General features: G+C 48.0%; 1 protein-coding gene across 1 annotated transcript in view; it reads left to right on the top strand.

Moving 5' to 3' along the window:
- Positions 1-21509, top strand: part of MDGA1 (MAM domain containing glycosylphosphatidylinositol anchor 1) — a 59452-nt gene that overhangs the window by 22475 nt on the left and 15468 nt on the right. The window contains exons 2-6 of the mRNA XM_004379421.2: positions 9694-9833; positions 16161-16335; positions 18184-18380; positions 19229-19361; positions 19623-19892. Coding sequence (XP_004379478.1) covers positions 9694-9833; positions 16161-16335; positions 18184-18380; positions 19229-19361; positions 19623-19892 — 915 coding nt within the window. The remainder of the gene's footprint in view (positions 1-9693; positions 9834-16160; positions 16336-18183; positions 18381-19228; positions 19362-19622; positions 19893-21509) is intronic.

Raw genomic sequence — 21509 nt, 5'->3', positions numbered from 1 at the left:
CTTCCAGTGAGGCCAGGATGTGGGTGCAGTGATGCTGAACATTCCTTGGGACTGAGGCACCAACATAGTGGCCACTACTTTCTGCAGAGGAGGGTTACTAAGAGTGCCAGGCTCTGCCACAAGCTTCGCCTCTGCAAGCAGTGGTAGGCTCTGCAAACGGTATTTGTCCCTGCAAATGGTAACAGGCTCTGCAAGCAATGCCAGGCTCTGCAAACAGACCCCACATCTGACTATGAAAGAAGAGCTTGCTTTTATACTCAGTCATGGTGATTATGACAGCCTGTGTACTGCTCCTGTCTGCCGTGGTGGCTTGCCTTGGCTGGCCCCTCTTATTCAGTGACAGTGCCTTTGTACCCAAAGGACAGAGACACATACACAGGTTGGGGAGACATTTCTGTGGCCAGAAGGGAGGTCGGCTGAACACGGGTTTGGTTTGATGAGCAAAAAAGGCCTCCTGGTGGAGTGGGCTTTAATATGGTCTGGAGCAGGGGAGTGCAGAGGCTCTGCATTGAGAGGGTTAGGCCTTTTTGGCTCTGTCTCCTAGAGCTGAGGGCAGGATGTTCACATAGTAGGTGCTTAGGAAATGTTACAGAATGAATCAAAGAATCGGTGGCAAATGAAAAGGTGACTGGGTGTGCCCTTTCGAGGGTTGGGAGGACAGGGAGCGAGAGGGAAGATGGAGGGGGAATCCACTTGGCTCTAGGTCTAGTGCCCTAAGAGAATGGCCAGTGGTGGACAGGGCACAAGTCTGCTGATGCTTCCCCCTAACATGACCTGCATTAAGGTGAGGCCAGAGGAGATGGTATGTGGTGGGTGTGACCGTTTCAAACTGGTTTTCCTAGCCCAGAATTGGAGCTTCCCCTAGACTTGGAGCACTCCCGAGCAGGCACCAGGCCACCCCCGGCTGGCAGTGAACACATGACAGGCTTGAGCCAGCTCTGCAGGCAGCTGAGGCTGGGGTGAGGGAAGGACATGTCCCTGCTGCCAAGAGCACAGAGAGTAGGGTTGATTTTCCTGAGAGGTCCATGCTCGATGGCCCACGGTCCACAGGAGAGGCTCAGAGCATCATCCTGGCAGAAGGAGACCTAGGCAGAGCTGGCCAGGCACCTGCCCCAGAGAGCCTCATCCCAGGCCCCCAGCCGCCATTCTCTGAGCAGCTAATTAAAAGAGAAAAGCCTGTTAATATTTCAGCATTGTTAACTCTACTAAATTATTAAGTGTCCATATGCATTAGTACATGCATAAAGGGATCGATAAACGTGCGTACCAGGAGCTGGGATGAGAGGGGTGTCAGAGTGAGGGAGGGATGGTCTCTTAGGATGCTACACAGGACTGGCCCAACCAGAGACTTAGTGACTATGTCCTGAGCTCTGCCATGTCCTCAGCAGTGCGCTCCAGGGGCTCAAGAAGTGGTAATGCGTGGGGGTTAGCCCAAAAGTCGGGGAGTCAGACAGACTCCAGACCAGCGGGGCATCCCTGGGCCACTTAGTTAATCTTGCTGAGCCTCACCTTCCTCATCTGAAAAATGGAAGTAAAAAAGTAGGTTTGTTATGAGCAATAAATAATAGATATAAAGCCCGCAATACAATGCTGGCACAGAGCCAATGCTCAATAAATGGTAGCTATTATGATTGTTGTTATATGATGGGGCAGGTGAGGGGGAGACCTGAGCCATAACACAGTCTCCAGCTCACAGCAATTGCTCCCTGCCCCCGTTTTGCCTCTCAGCAGGCCTTTGTATGCATGGTTCTTATCCCGGCTCTTCTAGACGACACGCTTCCCTAGTGCAGTGTCTAGCTCTGTGAACTCCCAGCCCCAAGCTCGGCACCTCACACTGAGTAAGGGTTGGTCGAATGACTGCCCGGTGGAAGTCAGGACCAGAGCCCGGGTCCTGATTCCATATTACCTGGTCCAGAACGCCCAGTGATGCTTAAGGGAGGCAGTTAGGGTGGTGGCACCTGCCCTACCATCTGGTAACTGGGCCAGCAGAACCAACTGCAGGTGGAGGAGTCTGCAGCCTCCCCTCCCCTTTTCTCCCTTTGCTCCTCCTCCACCCTACCCTGTTCGGAAGTTTGCTAGCCTGCAGACACTTCTTCTGGAGAGTTGGGGCAGGAAACAACGTACCAGCCCTCACTGGGTGAAGCCATGAGCACCCTTTTTAAAAGAAGGGTGGGGTGGAAACCTGAACGGAAGCTGACAAGGGCCTTTTAGTAAAGATTTCCCATTTATCTCGTGAGCTGATAGGCCAGAAGCATTCTGCCAGGAACTCACTATTTCTGTCTTGACTGTTCTTGTTACAACGCTGCCCCTAGAGTGACATCACTCATGCCACTTGGCTCTTCTTCTCAACCAAGGGGCTGGGGAGGGGGCGTTACACAACCCTCCAGCTGTCAGTTTTGTCTTAAGCTTTAGATCGACTTTTTTCCACTTGTTATTCAAGTGCTGTCTATCAAGATGTTAAAAAGTATTCTGTGAAGAAAGGGTTTTATGATCAAATAAATCTAGAAAACGCTGGATTAAACTGAATTGCATGGGTATATTTACTGCAGGACTTTCCAGAGCCTGTGATAATATACTTTTGTGCACTCCAAGTGGGAGAGAAAACATGCAGCATCCTTATTTGACAGTGAAAGTCTTCTGCTATGGGCTATCAATGAGCACTTTGTGGCACACAGGTTTGGAGATGCTGTTTTCATTTTCCGCAGGGATTGTTGATAGAGCTTGGGAGAGTGAAATAGGAAAAGTCTTCTAGACTAGAGGTGGGGAAGCATACTTGGTTCTGAAGCCATGTTCAATGTTCTGTCCATCAATGTGTTGTCAAGCAGAGATTATCAAATCCAACTGTGCCTCCGACATTCCTGGGGAGCTTGCTACAAATGCAGACTCGGAGGCCCCGCCCCTGAAGAGTCAGCTTTGGGGATCTGCATTTTAACATGCTCCCTGGTGATATAAAGTGGGGGTCCATGGAGGACTGGGATAGTGAACAGACAGAGTCCCAAGCTAGCAGTCTAAGGACCAGGGTTCAAGTCCCAGCTCTGCTACTGAGTGACTTGGGCAAGGCATTTCCTTCTCCATGCCTCAGTTTCCTTCTCTGCACCCATTAAAAAACCTATTGCCATCGAGTCAATTCTGACTCATAGCGACCCTATAGGACAGAGTAGAACTGCCCCATAGGGTTTTCTAGGCTGTGATCTTTACGGAAGCAGACTCTCACATCTTTCTCCTGCAGAGCGGCTGATGAGTTTGAACCATGATCTTTCAGTTAGTAGCCGCACACTTAAACACTGTGCCACCAGGGCTCTTCTTGCCCTCTCTGCCTCTCAGCTGAGGTGAGAGCACAGAAATATACGATGGCCCCCAGGCATGTGCCAACCCTCATCATCTGTGGACTTGAGCTTTTGGGCAGGTAAGGCAGGATCCTTTCTCTCAGGGCTTGCAGGCTCCAGGGGAGGTAGGTTGCTTAGAGAGCAGGATCATTTAAAGAATAATAAGTGGTGCAAACAGTTAACATACTCAGCTGCTAACTCAAAGGTTGGAAGTTCAAATTCACCCAGAAATGCCTTGGAAGAAAGGCTTGGTGACCTACTTCTGAAAAATCAGCCATTGAAAACCCTAAGGAGCACAGTTTTACCTGGACACACATGGGGTCACCATGAGACGGAGTTGACTTGACGCCAACTGGGTTTTTTAATGCTGGCTAATATTTTCAGATTGGTTGCTGTGTACTAGACAGTGTTGTAAACACTTTATGTGAGTTTACTTATTTATTCCTCACAACAACCCCATTTTACAAATGAAAAAACTAACACTTAAGTAACTTGCTGAAAGTCACAACTAAGTGTGATAATATTGTAAGAGAGATACTCTGGAAAAGGGTTCCATTCCTCCGCGGTTTTCCAACTTCTCTGAAGCCCTGCACACCGCCTTCAACACAAATTCTGACATATACTCTTAGAACATCCCTATGGGTTTAATGTCTGCTTTGAGCGTCTCTACCCTGGGATATAACGGGGCCATTGAGACTGTCTTCTGTCCCTATCTATTGCTCTGATTTAATCATCTTTGGAGTAGATACTCTTTGGCCAGATGTTTTACATTTATTAAATGTAAATTCCTTCCTAGGAGAAGGAATCATTGCTCCCATTTTACAAATGAAGGTGCTGAGGTTCAGAGAGGTTAAGTAACTTGCCCAAGGTCACTCAGCTAGTGGACAACCCAAACCAAACACCAAACCCGTTGCCGTCGAGTCCACCCTATACAGGGTAGAACTGCCCCATAGGGTTTCCAAGGAGCAGCTGGTGGATTCAAACTGCCAACCTTTTGGTTAGCAGCCAAGATCTTAACTAGCGTGCCACCAGGGTTCCACAGTGGGTAAGAGAGCCAGGAATTAGTCCCAGATTGTCTGGACTCCACAGCCTTGCTCTTTCCATCTCTCCAAGGCAGATGTCTCCCCTCCCCACTGCTCTTTGTCACATCCCCTCAGTTTTAGGGTTGCAATAGTACTCGCCACATTGCCAAACCATCCTGGTGAGTTCTGTTTCCTTGTTTGTTATCCGTCTCCCCAACAATACTCCTTGAGAGCCCGTCCTTATTTGCTTTTTGTGACGGTATCTCAGGCACCCAGCACAGCGCCTGGCTCAAAAGCATTTGTTGTTTGGCCCACTGAATGAAGGGATTATGCCACGGTGCCTCTCAACACAGGCCCTTTTGAATAAGATGCTGCTGCTGGTGGTGCCTTTTTGGGATGTGCAGAGCTGGAGGCTGGGGTTAGGTGGGACAGAGCCCCTTGGAGGGTCTGTGACTTGGTGGGGCCTCTGTGGCTCCAGAGTCAGAGGAAACATGGTTCTAGCAATTCTAAAGGTGAGCAAAGACAGGGGAGGCTGACTCATGTTAATGAAACTCAGTGGGGGCTGATGGGCAGATGGAAATGCCAAGGTCGAGGGTGCCTGGATACTTTGCTCCTATAAGTGCTCATTCCAGAAGGAAAAGCTACACGTGGAACCAAGTCAGTGACAGGAAATGGCTTATCAGGTAGAAGTCAGAGTAAAGAGAGGTAATTGTAATGGTTAGGAAAGTGGATAATCACAGTGTTTAATGTCATCAAAGGGAGGTGGTTACTCTCTTTTTTCTTTTTTACTGGGATATAATTTAGATACTGGGTGGTTTAGATACTGAGTTCCTGGGTAATGCCAATAGTTAAGCACTCAGCTGCTAACTCAAAGGTTGGAGGTTCGCGTTCACCTGGAGGCATCTCAGAAGAAAGGCTTGGTGCTCTACTTCTGAAAAAATCAGCCATTGAAAACCCTATGGAGCACAGTTCTACTCTGACACACATGGGGTCACCATGAGTCAGAATCTACTCAATGGCAACTGGTTATTTTGGTTAACTTAGATACAGTAAAATTTAAGCAAATAACTCAGTGTGTTTTTACACGCATATCCATGCCTGTAACTACCACTCAGATCAAGATGTAGAACATTTCCATCCTACCACATGGGATCCCACCTACTCCCCAGAAAATTAACTTGTGACCACTCCAGTCAATAACCCTCTGCCCCAGCCAAGGGCAACCACTGTTTAGATCTTTGTTACCACAGATTGGTTTTTCCCAGTTTTGAATTTCAAACAGATGAAATCATACACTGTATACTGGGTGTCTGACTTACTTCAAATTACGCCTGTGAGATTCAACAGTGTCACTGCATCTTGTATCTATTAGTGTTGCTGTTGTTGGGTGCCATCAAATGGATCTGCAACTCATAGCGACCCCATGTGACAGAGTAGAACTGCCCCATAGGGTTTTCTTACCTGTAATCTTTATGGAAGCAGATTGTCAGGTCTTTCTCCTGTCGAGTGGCTGGGTGGGTTCAAACCCTCAACCTTTGGGTTAGCAGCTGAGTGCTTAACCACTGCACCACCCGGGCTCCTTGGATCTATTAGTAGTTCATTCTTTTTCACTGCTGTGTAACATTCCATTACATGAATATACCATAATTTATTTACCTTTGCTATTCTTGATGGACATTTGGGTTGTTTCTTGTTTTTAGCTATTATGAATAAAGCTGCTGTGGGTTTTCTTGTACCTACTGTTTGGTTGTCATATGCACTCGTTTCTATCAGTACATACCCAGAAGTGGAACTGCTATGTTGTGGGATACTTGTTTAACTTTAGAGGGTACTGCCAACATTTTTTCCAAAGCGGTTCTTACCATTTTAGAGTTGGATAATCTTAGCAATGTCACCAGCCATGAGGTCAACTCCCGGCCCCATCTCCAGGGAGGAATTATACCTGTCAGGTGGACAGAGGCCTTGCGTCTGCTGGTGTGGCCCGTCTTCCCTGGTCTGTGCTGGCCATGCCCTGAGAAAGTCCAGTTCTCCAGCTCTTTTTCAATATTCCTTATCAGTCACCAAAGCTTCTGTCATTACAACACTGCCTTGCTTCAGGCAGGCCCCAGTGTCCAAGATTACAGTTCATCATCCATGGAGCCTGTTAAATCTATGTCTTCCTTGTTGAGAGGCACCCCAGGCCTCTGGCAGACATTCAGGCGGCCTCCTGGTCTTATCAGCAACCGGCATACACATCATCTCTCGTTAGGTTGTTTCTTGATGAGATTTCCTGGGGACCTTGGCCACAGATAGCTATCTTCTTCATGTTATGGTGATTTTCATTGCAAGGGGTGACAATTTCAGGCCCTGTCTCCAGACTGTAAGGTGTAGCTTATAGAGGGCTGATGTGCTGATTGCAACATTCATAGAAAGTTGAGTTGAAAGACCTTAGAGGTTATCTAACCCCTTCCCCTCCTATAGGTGAGGGAATCAGGCCCAGAGAGGTGAACTAACTTGCCCAAGGCCACACAGCTTATTTCCTGACAACCAGCTGGGCTTATTCCTCTGTAGCATGTAGGCAGGAGGGATGGTCACCTAGACACTCAAACTTTGTGGGGGGCAGTGGCCACTTTTTGCAGAACCAGCTGCTGTTTGCAGAGACCCTCATCGTTAAATGTGGCCTGAGTAACTCCCAACTGCTGCCCCACAAGCTTCTTGACCTGCTGCTGGGCTGCCTCAGTGGGCCCCCGCCCCCCCACTGTAATTAGTTCATGTGTGTCCCATCAAGTTGGCTGAAGAGACCCTGCAGCATCTGTAGAACTCATTACAGTTCTACTAAGACTTTTCATTTATTCTATGTTATTGTCACATCTACCCTGTGGGTTCCCAGGGTTAGTAGCTGACATAGATTGAATTGTGTCCCCTAAAAATATCTGTCAACTTGGCTATGCCATGATTCCCAGTATTGTGTGATTGTCCACCATTTTGTCATCTGATGTGATTTTCCTATGTGTTGTAAATGCTGTCACTATGATGTTAATGAGATGGATTAGTGGCAGTTATACTGATGAGATCTACTAGATTGTGTCTTAAGCAATCTCTTTTGAGATATAAAAGAGAGAAGCAAGCAGAGAGATGGGGTGACCTCATATCACCAAGAAAGCAGTGCCAGTAGCAGAGCACATCCTTTGGACCTGGGGTTCCTGTGCAGAGAAGCTCCGAAACCAAGGAAGATTGGTGACAAGGACCTTCCCCCAGGGCTGACAGAAAGAGAAAGCCTTCCCCTGGAGCTGATGCCCTGAATTCGGACTTCTAGCCTACTAGATTGTGAGAGAATAAATTTCTCTTTGTTAAAGCCATCCACTTGTGGTATTTCTGTTATAGCAGCAATAGATAGTAGCATTCTCTGCATTTTAAAGATGAGAAAACTAAGGCCCAAAGATCACTAGCAGTTTCCCCCAGGTCATATATAATGTTGGGAGTCTGCCCTGTTAATTAGCACAAAGCCTCCCTGTTCTTTCAGACCTGGTTTAAAAGCTGCCTCTTCCATGGAGCCTTCTGTGATTTTTCCTCCAGCAGCTGGTGATATCTCCCTCCTCTGACCTCCTAGAGCTTTCTGTACCTCTCTTATGGTGCTTAGCCACTTCACCTTGGAGTTTCCTTGTAACTTCATTCATTCATTCTGCCTTCACTGAGCGCTCGCTATGTTTGAGGCCTTGTGCTGGAGACACCAAGATGAAGCTCACAGTCTGGTGGGCAGAAAGTCAGGAATCCTGAATTTGACAGACACATGGGTCTGAAGCTCAGTTGTCACACTGGGGGTGTGATATACACTCTAACTGGATACAGAAGGAGGGAGGGCTGGTCAGTCATGGTATGCTTTCTGGAGAAAGTTACACATTTTATGTATAGTCTTTATCCCATCTGTGCAAGCCCCTTGAGGGCAGAGACTTTGTTTTTACCCCCTCCTGTCCCCTCATGCCCTGTGCCAGCTCTCCCTACCTCCAAGCTCTTCCAGATTCCAGCTGCCCTCATCTGTGAGCAGACAGGTCTGAAGTTGGGAGCCCTTCCCTCCTTCCCAGACCCCAAGCATTGGTGGGCTGAGGGCTGGTTTGCCTTTAGGACAATGGGACTAAGCCTAGACACTGAAGGTGGGGCTGAGAACTCTGCAAGTTCAATCATTTCCTAGCTTAGGTCACCCAGCTCTGCCAGAGCCCAGTCTTGGGCACTGCAAGAGAGGTCAGGGAGGGGCCACAGTCTTCTGAGAGCTCCTGAGCCACCTGTGAGAACTTCTGTCCCTTGGGGAAGAAGCTGGGAGCCATGAGGAAAAATGAATGGACGTTTGGTGGGGGGAATATGAGCCTGTGGGGTTGAGGGGGTATCTTAGATTATATTCTCTGAAAGCAGAGCTTGAGATGGTTGGGGCAGGGGAGGGGACAGACATGGTTTGGGCAAGTGATTTGCTGGGAAAATGCTCTCGGGAGAAACTATAAGGGGAATGAGGGAATCAGCGAAACAAAGTTGTGGTTCATTTGAAGTTTAGCCTCAGCCTACTCCTGTGGGAAACTCTGGAGTGTGAACAGCACCACACAGTCATCCCACCTTGAGGCCAGGTGGCTGGCCTTTTGTACCGTATCAGTCAGTCATTGGTGTGTGTGTGTGTGTGTGTGCGCGTGGGGAGGGGGTAAAAGTGACCTCTGAGGCATTTCCGGCCAAAAAACCAGTTGCCTTCAAGTTGATTTTGATTCATGGAGACCTCATGTATGTCAGAGTAGAACTGTGCTCCATAGGGTTTTCCGTGGCTGATTTTTCAGAAGTAGACTGCCAGGCCTATCTTCCAAGGTGCCTCTGGGTAATCTTTTCAGTTAGCAGCTGAGTGCATTAACCATTGCACCATCCAGGGACTCCCATTGCTGGCCAAGTCAGCTCCTATTGGCTAAGGGGGTCGTTAACAGCTACCACAGCAGCTAGGGATGGATGCATCTGCCAGATATGGGGAGCTGGGTGGAGCACCAACAGTATCTACTATAAGGGTGCTGCTGACTAAGACAGCGATGCTAAGTTGACTGATAACCAGTCTGTACAGATGACAAAGTCCCCTCACACACATTAGCTATTTAAGAGCATGGCTCTCTTGCGAGGGGAAATTACCCCTTCTTGAGTCCTTGGGCCAAGGACCTTGGTCCTTCTGGTTCTGGCATGTGGACCCTGGGAGGAGTCTTTCCTGGGATCTGTGGGGTCAGATCTCTGAGGAATGGCCTGGGAGGTCTGGGCTGACCCTTCCCCCTGACATATTCGGGAGAGAACCTCAGCCCCCTCTGGCCCTGGTGCCTCTGGTCTAAACCTCCTCGCTTCTGTCCCACCAGCTCCAGCCCAGGCCCAGATCGTGCATGCAGGCCAGGCGTGTGTGGTGAAAGAGGACAACATCAGCGAGCGTGTCTACACTATCCGGGAGGGGGACACCCTTGTGCTGCAGTGCCTCATCACTGGGCACCCTCGGCCCCAGGTAAGCCCCAGCTTGACCTTGCTCAGGCCCCTCATGCCCCCACCTCCTCACTCCTCACCCCCTCTCTGGGATCAGAGTTTGAGAAGAGGAAGCAGAAGCTAGGCACTAAAGACATACGGTGGCAAGTGAACAGAAGACAGGAGACAGCGGCTGGGAAAATAGCTAGAAAATTAACTCTGGAGGGAAGGGCTGGAGGCTCTGGGCTTATTCACCTGAAAAAAAATAGAATGGCTGAAGGGAAAAACTGAATGTCAGTTACTCAGTTCCACTCCATTCCACATTTCTGTTGAGCAGACATCTACTTAGAGGCACTACTCTCAACCAGTGTTTGAGGGAGGACCACGTGCCAAGCACTATCCTAGGTACTTTTTCCATTGTTTTCTCTTTGAGTCCTCACAATTGTGCCTCCATTTTACAGCTGAGGACACTGAAGCTCAGAGAAGTTGGGTAAACACCCAAGGTCACACAGCTCTTATGATAGTGGAAGCAGAATTTGAATCCAGAACCAGTGTTCTCTGTAGCTTAGCACACTTCTTCCCATTGTATCCATCTTTGGGTTTGGGGGGCTCAGGAGTTACAAGCAAAATATAAAATAGCTTCTACTTCAGGAGGCTTTCAGTAGGCAAGCCCCACACTCTAAAGGTTAAAAGACCCAAAGCAATTAGAAAGCAACAGAAGATGAGTATCTGGAAATGCCTGATGAATTTTGTCACAGGCCAACCATATGGTTCAGGCAGGAAGTGTGGCTGGTTATCACTGAGGGCTGGTGGGAGAACAGGGAAGAGGTGGGCTGGAGGGATGGTGGCATTTGCTGGTGAGATGCGGTGACCTTTAATAGCAACAGAAGAGATTGCAACTGGATCCTCAGAAGGACGGTGAAATACAAAATCCTCTTTTCTGGGTAATTTTGGGAACAGGGATGGCTTTAGTAGGTTTGGCCTTGAGACAAGCAGATAGAAAAGGAAACCCCTAAAGACTCTTTCCACCTGAAATTGTCACCACTGCTTGCTCCTTCTTCAAGGTTTATTTGGATGTGAAAACAATCCTGCTGGTCTTCAGGGTTGTGTTTGTGTCAGGTGTGACTGTTACAGTGGGGATAATCCGCCCTAAAGCCAATGAGTCAGCTGGGCCATCTTTCCCTAAGGTTGTACTGGCCATCTGTGTGTGTCCCCTGTGCATTCCATGTATGAGTTATTCCATGTCTGTGTCTGTGTGTACATGCACCGTCTTTTCTACTTCCATCAGTGGTTTTGTTGTTCTTCCTGCTATCCAGGCTGAAAGCCCTGGGCTTATATTTGACTCTCCCTCATCTCAGTCCCTGCATTTAGCCAGCTTGTGAGGCCCTTCTTTTCATGTTTCTTCCATGGGTCTTCTCCTGTCCATTCCCCATCACCCCGCTAGGTCAAACCTTCAGTTCAGTCCCTTGTGCCATAGCAGTAGTCTCTAAACTGATCTCCTGGTCTCCTGCCTCTCCCTCCTCCAACTCATCCTGTACCTGCACCAGAATGCTCATTCCCAAACTTATTATATCATATCACTCTCCTGTTCATAAACCTTCCATGGTTTCCCATTATTTACCAGACCCAGTTCAGGCTCCTAGAGGTGGAACTGAAGACCTTCCACAACAGGGCCCCCACCTGCCTTCCCTGTCTGATCTTCTACTGCTGTTCTAACACCCTGTACTACAGCCAAACTTGTCTCCTCACCATTCCCCAAATACACCCTGCTCATTCCTGCTTTCATGCTTTAGCCACTGCTGCTTACCAGATGCCTTCTAGTTTCTTTTTTGCTCACTTTATGACAACAAATATTTATTGAGCCCATGCTATGTGCCAAGCACTGTGATGGGTCCTGAGAATACAGATATGATTCTATTCTCATGGAGCATCCAGTCTAATAGGGGAGAGGGAAGGTATCATCTCATGGCCCACTTTGTGGTCAGGATGGGGAACTGAGTGTCATGGAATTCCCCATTCCAAACAAATAGGAAGAGAGAGGAATCTCTAAGGGCCAAAAAATGAAGAGGGACTCTATAGTGATGGCAGCGAGCAGAAGTTGAAGAACCTGGTCCATGGGGGTATGTGGCCTGCAGGCACACCTTAGGGTAGAAGTACTAGTACACACGTGAGGCCACAGGTCTATCCATGGCTAGGAGCTGGAACTGGACTCTCTACCTAAAGCTAGAAGCTCAATCAGAGTGGCACCAGCTATTGATGGGGACCAGAAGATCTCTGTCCACAGCCCAGAGTAACAGCAGGGAGTGGACTCTATGCTTCAGGGTGTGGGTGCAAATAAAGTCACCTGTGAGAGATCACAACCTTAAGCCTGTCTGTGTCTTGCACTATCCAGATGGTGAGGAAACCCTAAGCTAAGAAACTAACATAAAAACCTATGAACCCATATCATCCTGGCTGTGAGCAACCACAGTGGTGCAGTGGTTAAGCACTTGGCTGCTAACTGAAAAGTTAGCAGTTTGAACCTATCAGCTGCTTCCTGGGAGAAAGATGTGGCAGTCTGCTTCCGTAAAGATTTATAGCCTTGGAAACGCTATGGGGCAGTTCTCCTCTGTCCTATCGGGTCTCTAGGAGTCCGAATCGACTCAACGGCAATAAGTTTTTTGTTTGCTTGTTTCTAAGGAACCATAAAACCACACCATAGACAGGCCTCCTAGGGCCCAAGTAGGACTTCTGTGGAAGATAATTCCCACTAAATATAAGCCTGCAGAGTAAAATTTTAAACTACATTTAAAAATACAGTGCTAGGAGAACCAGTTCAGAGACCCCAAAAATTGAACAATTCACATCTGAGAAGCCAGAGATAATTGAGCAATCTAAAAGGATACTGAAATGAAACATTCCTAATATTCAAAAAGATAATAGAAGGAATCGAACCTATGAAACAGGGGATCATAAAGCCTGATCAGTCAGATATTGGAAAAAGCAAATAGAAATTCTAGAAATTAAAAAAAAAAAGTCTTTAAAAAAAATTGGCCTCAATATTCTAGAGATAGCAAAAGAGAAAATTAGGAATACGATGATAGATCTCAGGAAATCAGCCATAACTGCAGTATGGAGAAGACAGAGAGATGGAGAGTGTGAAAATGGAAGATGACACACTTGGAAAATAGAATAAGAAGTGACAACAAGCTTAGGCATTCTAGGAGGAAAGGCTAGAGAAAACAAAGAAGCAATATTTTTTTTCCATTGTACTTTAGATGAAGCTTTACAGAACAAATAGTTTCTCCTTAAACAGTCAGTACACATATTGTTTTATGACATTGGTTAACAACCCCATGACACGTCAACCCTCTCCCTTCTCGACCTTGGAGGACCTTTTTTTTTAGTGAAGATATACATAGCCAAAGATACACCATTTCAAAAGTTTCTACACGTACAATTCAGTGACATCGATTACGTTCTTCTGGTTGTGCTAATACTCTCACCATCCTTCTCCAAATTACTCCATCACCATTATCTTCAACTCACTGCCCCCTAGGCTTCCCATCAAACCCCTTGAGTTGCTGTTGTCAATTTGATCTCACATAGATAATACTTTTTTAAATTTTTTTTTGTACCTTAGATGAAGGTTTACAGGAGAAATAGTTTCTCATTAAACAGTTAGTACACATATTGCCCTATGACAATGGTTAACCCCGTGACATGTCAACACTGTCCCTTCTCATCCTTGGGTCCCTATCACCAGCTTTCCTGTCCCCTTCCACCTTCTAGTCCTTTCCCTGGACTGCTGTGCCTCATTAGTCTCGTTTTGTTTTATTGGGCTGTCCAATCCCTGGCTGAACGGTGAACCTTGGGAGTGACTTCACCATTGAGCTAAAAGGGTGTCCAGGGGCCATTCTCTTGGGGTTTCTCCAGTCTGTCAGGCCAGTAAATCTCGTCTTTTTTGTGTGAGTTAGCATTTCATTCTACATCCTTCTGCAGCTCTGCCCAGGACCCTCTATTGCGATCCCTGTCAGAGCAGTCAGTGGTGGTAGCCAGGCACTATCTAGCTGTACTGGACTCAGTCTGGTGAAGGCGATGGTAGCTGTGGTCCATTGGTCCTTTGGACTAATCTTTTCCTTGTATCCTGTTCTCTTCATTCTCCCTTGCTCCCGAAGGGGTGAGACCAGTGGGTATCTTAGATGGCTGTTCCCAGGCTTTTAAGACCCCAGATGCTACTCACCAAGGCAGAATGTAGAACATTGTCTTTATAAACTGTTATGCCAGTTGAGCTAGATGTTCCCCGAGACCATGGTCCCCACAGACAAAGAGGCAATATTTAAAGAGATAAAGGCTGAGAATTTTGCAGAATTGAAGAAAGGTATGAACCCTTAGATGAATAAAGCGAATCGTGTCTCAAGCAATATGTAAACAAACCCCATCTAGACAAATCATGGTAAAACCACACAATATCAAGTATAGAAAGAAAAAGTATCCTCATAGCCCCGTTCTCTCTCTAAAGCATCTTCTGATCTAAGTATGAATTGCCTGAAACTGCTTCTAACCTTCCTCAAGTTTTTGCAACCTCTAGATCCATGGAGGCAGAGCAGGGGGTGGAGAGGGGGGTAGAGTAGAAATATTATGGCCTGTAGTGACCCCTCCACTGCATGAGAAAGGGTGCCCTTTCACCCACTTCTCCCCATTCTTTTTTTTATGGCCTATGGACTGACCTATTCACCAGGATTGAGACCTTGCCCTGTCTCAGCAATTGTCCCCAACTTCAAGACCAAAGCTTCTCCACTCCACCCCTCAATTCTTAGACTTAATTATTTGAAACTGATAAGTTTTTTTTTTTTTTTAAATTTCTGGCAGCTTTAAGTAATAGCTCAAATTTCTCATAGGATTCTTGATAATTTTCCGTAATCTAAGGCAATATTAACAATAATAGAAATTTGTTGAGTGAATAATGTGTACCAGGTACCATACTTAGGGGCTTTACATAATTTTTTTCTAAACCTTACAGTAACCTTGCAAAATGGGTACTATGCCTTATTGTTATCTGTTACTGCATAACAAATACTCCAAAATTTAGGGGCTTAAAATGACAAACATTTATTATCTCACAGTTCCTGTGGGTCAGGAATCTGGAAACAGCTTAGCTGGGTGGTTTTGGCTTAGGGCCTCTCACGAGAACATAATGAAGCTGTCAGCCAGGGCTGCAGTCATTTGAGGATTGACTGGGGCTGGAGGATCCACTTCCAAGCTAACTCATGTGGCTGTTGGCCTGAGGCTTCAGTTCCTTACCAAATGGGTCTTTTCATGGGGCGCACATGACATGACAGCTGGTTTGGAAATCACAGTCCTTTATAACCTAATATAACCTAATCTTGGAAGTGATACAACATCACTTCTGTTGGTCACACAGACCAACCATGGTACAAAGTAGGAGGGGTCTACAGAAGGTTGTGAATACCAGGAGGCAGGGATCATTGAGGGGGCATCTTGGAGGCTGGCTACCACACAGACCCCTTTCACAGGCGAAAACCCAAGGCCATTAATTAGTAAGTGGAATAATAAAAAATTTTAATTTGAATTCTTAGTCTTCCAGGCACTAAGTGTATACTCATTTAATCCTCCCAGTAACCCTAACCAGTTGCCGTGGGGTCGATTCTGACTCATGTGTGACAGAGGACTGTGTCCCATAGGATTTTCAATGGCTGTGATCTTTTGGAAGCAGATTGGCAGGTCTTTCTTCGCAGGCACCCTTGGGTGGATGTGAACTGCCAACTTTTCAGTTAGTAGCCTGTTGCCACCTAGGGACTCCCCAAAACCAAAACCAAACCAAACTCGTTGCCGTCTAGTTGATTTCGACTCATAGCGACCCTATAAGAGTAGAACTGCCCCATAGGGTTTCCAAGAAACAGCTGGTGGATTCGAACTGCTGGCCTTTTGGTTAGCAGCCGAGCTCTTCACCACTGCGCCACCAAGGCTTCAGAGACTCCCTAGTAACCCTATAAAACAAACAAACAATCCCCCCTCCGACCCCCCAAAAAAACCCGCTGCCATCGAGTTGATTCGGACTCATAGGGTTATAGTCTCCATTCTTACAAATGAAGAAACGGAGGCAGGCGAGGTTAGGTAACTTGCTCACAAACCCATGCTCTTAACTACTACACTATACTGCCTAGATTTAAAGCATCCTCTCTCTGATCCCAGATTCCCCAGACTCTTTACCTTGCGGCAGCGTCCCACGAGTCTGCTGGGTTAGTTTCCTAGGCCTGGATATACCCCAGTGAGCTTGTGAAAAGCATATGGGGGGCAGGGCGCACCGCTGGAGGGCATTCGGCCCTAGCCCAGCCCCACACCCGATCCCTGCTCTCTGCCGGGTCAGGTACGGTGGACCAAGACCGCGGGTAGCGCGTCGGACAAGTTCCAGGAGACGTCTGTGTTCAACGAGACGCTGCGCATCGAACGCATTGCGCGCACGCAGGGCGGCCGCTACTACTGCAAGGCCGAGAACGGCGTGGGCGTGCCCGCCATCAAGTCCATCCGCGTGGACGTGCAGTGTGAGTCGCATCCTTTTCCTCCCTGGCCCTGGCAGCCCCGCCCTGGAACTGGGAGCGTCCTTGCAGCGCCCTGGGGGTCAGGTTGGGAAGTAGAAGGAGGGCGGGACGGGGGAGGGAGAGGTGGCATCTTCGTGGAGGAGCGCAGTAGAGACTTTCTCTGGGACTGGGGAGGCGACTGTACTGCCCCTCCGGTGTGTGCCGCACTGTACAATTTACACATCCCCATCTGTAATCCCATATGAACCGTGCAACGCACCTGTGAGGTGGACAGGGAAGGCAGGATGGGTTGGGTTATACCCATTCCACACATGAGGAAACTGCAGTACGAGGGCGTGTGACTTGCTCACGGCATAGAGCAAGGTAGTACTGCATCCGAGAAGTAGACACAGGTCTCTTTCCTCTGGTCCAGTGCCCTTCCCACAATACCTCATGTCTCTGCTTCGGTCCCAGGGGCCGCTCTGAGACTTCCCTCCCCAACCACCTGCAGGATCAAGTCCCCTGACCCCACACCCCCCAGTCATTGTTGCTGCTTCAGTGAGAAGCCCCCAGTCCCCACCTGCCGTGCATGGATATCTCCTTACCTCCAGGAGTCTCTCTCCCCGTTTGCCACTCACCTCTGTGCCCATCTAGCCTGACCCAGGTACCCAGAGCTATGAAGCCAGGCACAGGGGTACCATCTTAATATCCAGAATGAACCTTCCCATTAACCATGGCCCTCTCCAAGTGGGACCCAGAAGGGTGGTGAGAAGTGGAGCCCCAGACTCTCTCTTCTGCCCTCTCCATCAGCCATCCAGCTTCCTGCCAACCCCCTGGGGTAGAGGGTCCTTCCTCAGGTTATTGGTACTGAAAGGGGCTGGCAGGCAACGCCAGTGCCTCACTAAGGGCACTCCCCCACCCCTCCACACAGCCTTGGCTATGACTCCTATATCAGTAGGCTGTGGAAGGAGGACAGGATGATGAGCTGTTAGAATATCTGTTGTAGAATGTTGGAATGTGGAGTGCTGGAGCCTGTGGTTTACAATCCTGGCTGCACATTAACATCTCTAGGGAGTCTTTTAAAAAATACTGATGGTTGGGCCCCATTCCCAGAGATTCTGATGTAGTTGATCTGGGATGGGGCCCCGACATTGGAATTTTTTTCTTAAGCTTTTTTTTTTTTTTTAATTGAGGATTAACTTACATCCAATAAAGTGGACTAATCTTAAGTGTACAGCTCAGTGAATTGTTACATATGTATATGTGTGTGTAAACACCACTTGGTTCAAGATATAGAGCGTTTCCAGGACCCTAGAAAGTTCCCTCATGCCCTCTCCCAGTCAGTAATTCCCACTATTCTGACTTCTGTCACCATCAATGAGCTCTGCAGGCATCAGTATTAAAAAATATTGGAAAGAAAATCCCCATGTGATTCTATTGTGCAATCAGAGGTGAGAACCACCAATCTAGTCCAGTTTACCAATAAAGAAATCGAGGCTCAGATACAGAAGGGACTTAGGGAGGTCACACTACAGATTAACAGCTAAGCTGGGATTCACACCAGGGTCTCCTGATTTCCAGTCTGCAACTGCTTCCTCCATCCTGTGATGGGAGGATGTAAAGACAGACACCCCCATGTTGGTTCCTGGGGAGGGACAGCTGGGAGGGAGTCTGGGAAGCCATCAAGTCCAGTCCCCTGCCTCTAACAGGTTGAGCAAGCTTGTAGGACTAGGAGAGTATCTGGCTGTCTAGAAGTGTCCTTTGAGAGTGGCTCAGATTTCCCTGAGAGCAGCAGTAGCCTAACCCCCCCGCCCCAACCGCCCCACCTTGGGGTCACCTGGCGCTGACCCCACGGGGGCCATGCCCTTGCAGACCTGGACGAGCCAGTGCTGACTGTGCACCAGACGGTGAGCGATGTTCGAGGCAACTTCTACCAGGAGAAGACAGTGTTCCTGCGCTGTACTGTCAACTCCAACCCGCCTGCCCGGTTCATCTGGAAGCGTGGCTCCAACACCCTGTCCCACAGCCAGGACAATGGAGTTGACATCTACGAGCCCCTCTACACCCAGGTCAGGATGAACAGCTGGCCTGGTCTCCTCATAGTTCACTCCACACTCTTCCTCCTGTCCCCACTGAGGGAGAGGGGCCTAGGGGCTGAGGCCTTGTGACCTGGAGTTCATGAAACACCCTGATTCCACACTTCTGTTCTTATGTCAGAAACATGCATTCTGATTGGGGTTCGGAAAACGTGGGGCAGAGAAATCTGGGCAGAAAAGTCAGGGAGCAGTGGTGAAGATAGGAGAGTCCCCAAGGCAACTTGCTCTCCAGGGACTCAGTTAGTTAGGAAAAGGTGCCCCCCTAGTGCAGGCAGGTCATTTTTGTTTATGGCAGGCTGGCAGAGTGTTGGGAACCCATAGGCAGGCCCAGAAGGAGTTGGGGGGCAAGGAGATGACTCCTCTTCCCATGGGTCCCTCACAGTCCTAGGAGATGCTGATGAAACCATACTGCTGGGGAGGAGGGGGTGCTTTTGTAGATGACTTTCCTAGGTGGCTGTCAGAACCCCATGTGTGACCAGAGCCCTGTCGGCAACTCTGTGTTTGTGTGGGTTATAATACAGAGCAGGACTTCCTCCCTATCCCCTCCATTTCCCACAGTGGGGAAACTGAGGCCTGGTCCTGGCCAGCGTGCACCAGGGCAGCCTCACACCCAGAGAGCTCTGTGACAAGGCACTGAGTGTATGGAGAGTGCAGCATCCGCCCCAAGCTCAGGTGTCCTGGGGTAAATGGTGTGAGTGGAGGTAGAGAAGGCAGGAATTAGAATACAGACCTGCTTTAGCCTCTGGTGCTGGGTGAATGGGTGTGTGGGGCCCCTGGAGACCCAAGCAGGCTTCTCACTCCAGCGGTCCACTGCCGTCCAGGGCGAGACTAAGGTCCTGAAGCTGAAGAACCTGCGGCCCCAGGACTATGCCAGCTACACCTGTCAGGTGTCGGTACGCAATGTGTGCGGCATCCCGGACAAGGCCATCACCTTCCGGCTCACCAATACCACAGGTACAGGCACTTCCTGGCCCAGACCCCTTGCCCACCTTGCCCAACCAGGAGACAATGCCCACCCCACACAGGCCTCTAGGCACATCACCACTAGTGCTTCTGGCCCCTCCCTTCTCCCCAGTGTCTGTCTGCTCCTTACCTTCTCTTCTCTTTCTTCCCCCCAGGGCTTCCCCAGCCCCCATGGTCTCCCTACCATCCTCATCTCCCCTCCATCTAGCCCTGCCTCAGGGTCCCCTAAGACCCCACCTTCTTTCCTCTTAGCACCACCAGCCCTGAAGCTGTCTGTGAATGAAACTCTGGTGGTGAACCCTGGAGAAAACGTGACGGTGCACTGTCTGCTGACAGGGGGTGACCCTCCACCCCAGCTGCAGTGGTCCCATGGGCCTGGCCCACTGCCTCTGGGTGCTTTGGCCCAGGGTGGCACCCTCAGCATCCCTTCAGTGCATGCCCGGGACTCTGGCTACTACAACTGCACAGCCACCAACAATGTGGGCAACCCTGCTAAGAAGACCGTCAACCTGCTGGTGCGATGTACGTGGCCTCTGGAGGGCTGGGAGGGAACTCGGGAGGCAGACGGGGTCCCTTGTCCTCCAGGAACTCCCAATGAAATGGGAAAGGGGCCTGTCTGCTTCCCCTTGGTAGGTGAGGAATGCTGAGGAGGCATGTTCCAGGCACTTGATTTCCCTGCAATTCAGACTAAAATCTGTGTAAGCTTTATTTACAGTTTATAATCTACATCTCCAAATGTAACCTCAGCAATCCAAGAATTAGGTAGGGCTGGTGTTGATTACCCACATTTTTTTTCTTTTTTAGTTTGGGAAGCTGAGGCTGTGAAAAGCTAAATGTGGACATTTCAGCCTTCAGGCCAAAATTCCTGGCCTTCTCCCTTTCTTCTTCTTTTTTTTTAACGTACCATGGTGTCTATATAATAAGTTAACTGAATTAAAGTGAAAATGACACACGTTTCCATGGGACGTATATGTAAAAATTTACTAGCAAAGCATTTCAGTGAATCTGAAGATACTTACTAAACGTAAAAATGAAATAAAATTTGGAGCACGATCTAAAGAAATCCACTTTTCTTACTAAACCTCAGCCTCAGTAGTTATCATTAGCTGCTCAATTTGATCTTGATTTTGCTACTCTGCTTTAAAGAGGAAACTTTAAATTCTTCTGCTTGTGCAGCTTTAATTACTATTATTATTATTTTTTTTAATGATCCAGGCTTGTTTCCAGCTCTTAGCACTTAAAGTATGAACTACATCTCCCAAATCCAATTGAGAGTCCTGTAATGGCATATGCTATCTTCTTCATCTCTCACAGGCCAGTCAGTCTCTCTTTGACCCTCCTTAAGAAGGAAGCTAGCTCTCTGTCTTTTTAATTAATCAGAAGGAGAAAGAAAGTAGCAAGATTGTGGCTATCTGATGACTACTTTTCCTTTGATAGTACTTGTCAGAAGATTATTTTTCTCCACCTGATTCCATTTGATCTTTAAAGCCTAGGTTGGTGAAAGATCTCAATTTACATCAAATATATATGGTCACCTCTTAGGGTGACTATACAAACTGCTTTGGCCAGGGCAGTCTTGGTTTATGCCTGTTGTACAATGTCCTGTCCAATTAGTGCCCAGCCTACTAAGAGATCTACCTAACTCTTCGCTTACTTCAAACAAGATTCAGATTTTTAAAGAGGCCAACCCCCTTTTCTTTCTAAACTCTACATTTTTAATTTAACTGCATGTAAAATGACTGTATTGGTCTTTTATTTAAAAATCACACAAACTTGTTGCAAAGAGCCAAACAGCACAAAAGGATCAAATGTGGAAATTAAAATTGCCTTTCAATTCCCCTCAGTCCCACTCTCTAGATAGAACCATTATTACGTTCTGGTGCACCCTTCCAAAATTTGTATTTTGCATATTCAAGGTTTAAAACAACAATAGTAAAAAGATAAAGCAGTGAGTGTAGTAGTTAAAAGCACAGGCTCTGGGTTTGAATTCAAGGTTTGCTACTTCCTTGAGCAAATTACCCTCTCTGAGCTACAGTTCCCTCCTCTGTAAAATAGGGACAATAATAGAACCCCCCCAAAAGATTTTAGGATGGATTAAAAGAATAAATCCATGTAAAGTGCTTAGAACAGTACCTCTGA

The sequence above is a fragment of the Trichechus manatus genome, unplaced genomic scaffold, assembly GCF_000243295.1.
Source record: "Trichechus manatus latirostris isolate Lorelei unplaced genomic scaffold, TriManLat1.0 scaffold00065, whole genome shotgun sequence".
NCBI classification, from domain to species: domain Eukaryota; kingdom Metazoa; phylum Chordata; class Mammalia; order Sirenia; family Trichechidae; genus Trichechus; species Trichechus manatus.
The sequence above is the reverse complement of the archived record's forward strand: the minus strand, read 5'-3'. Positions and strand labels throughout refer to the sequence as shown.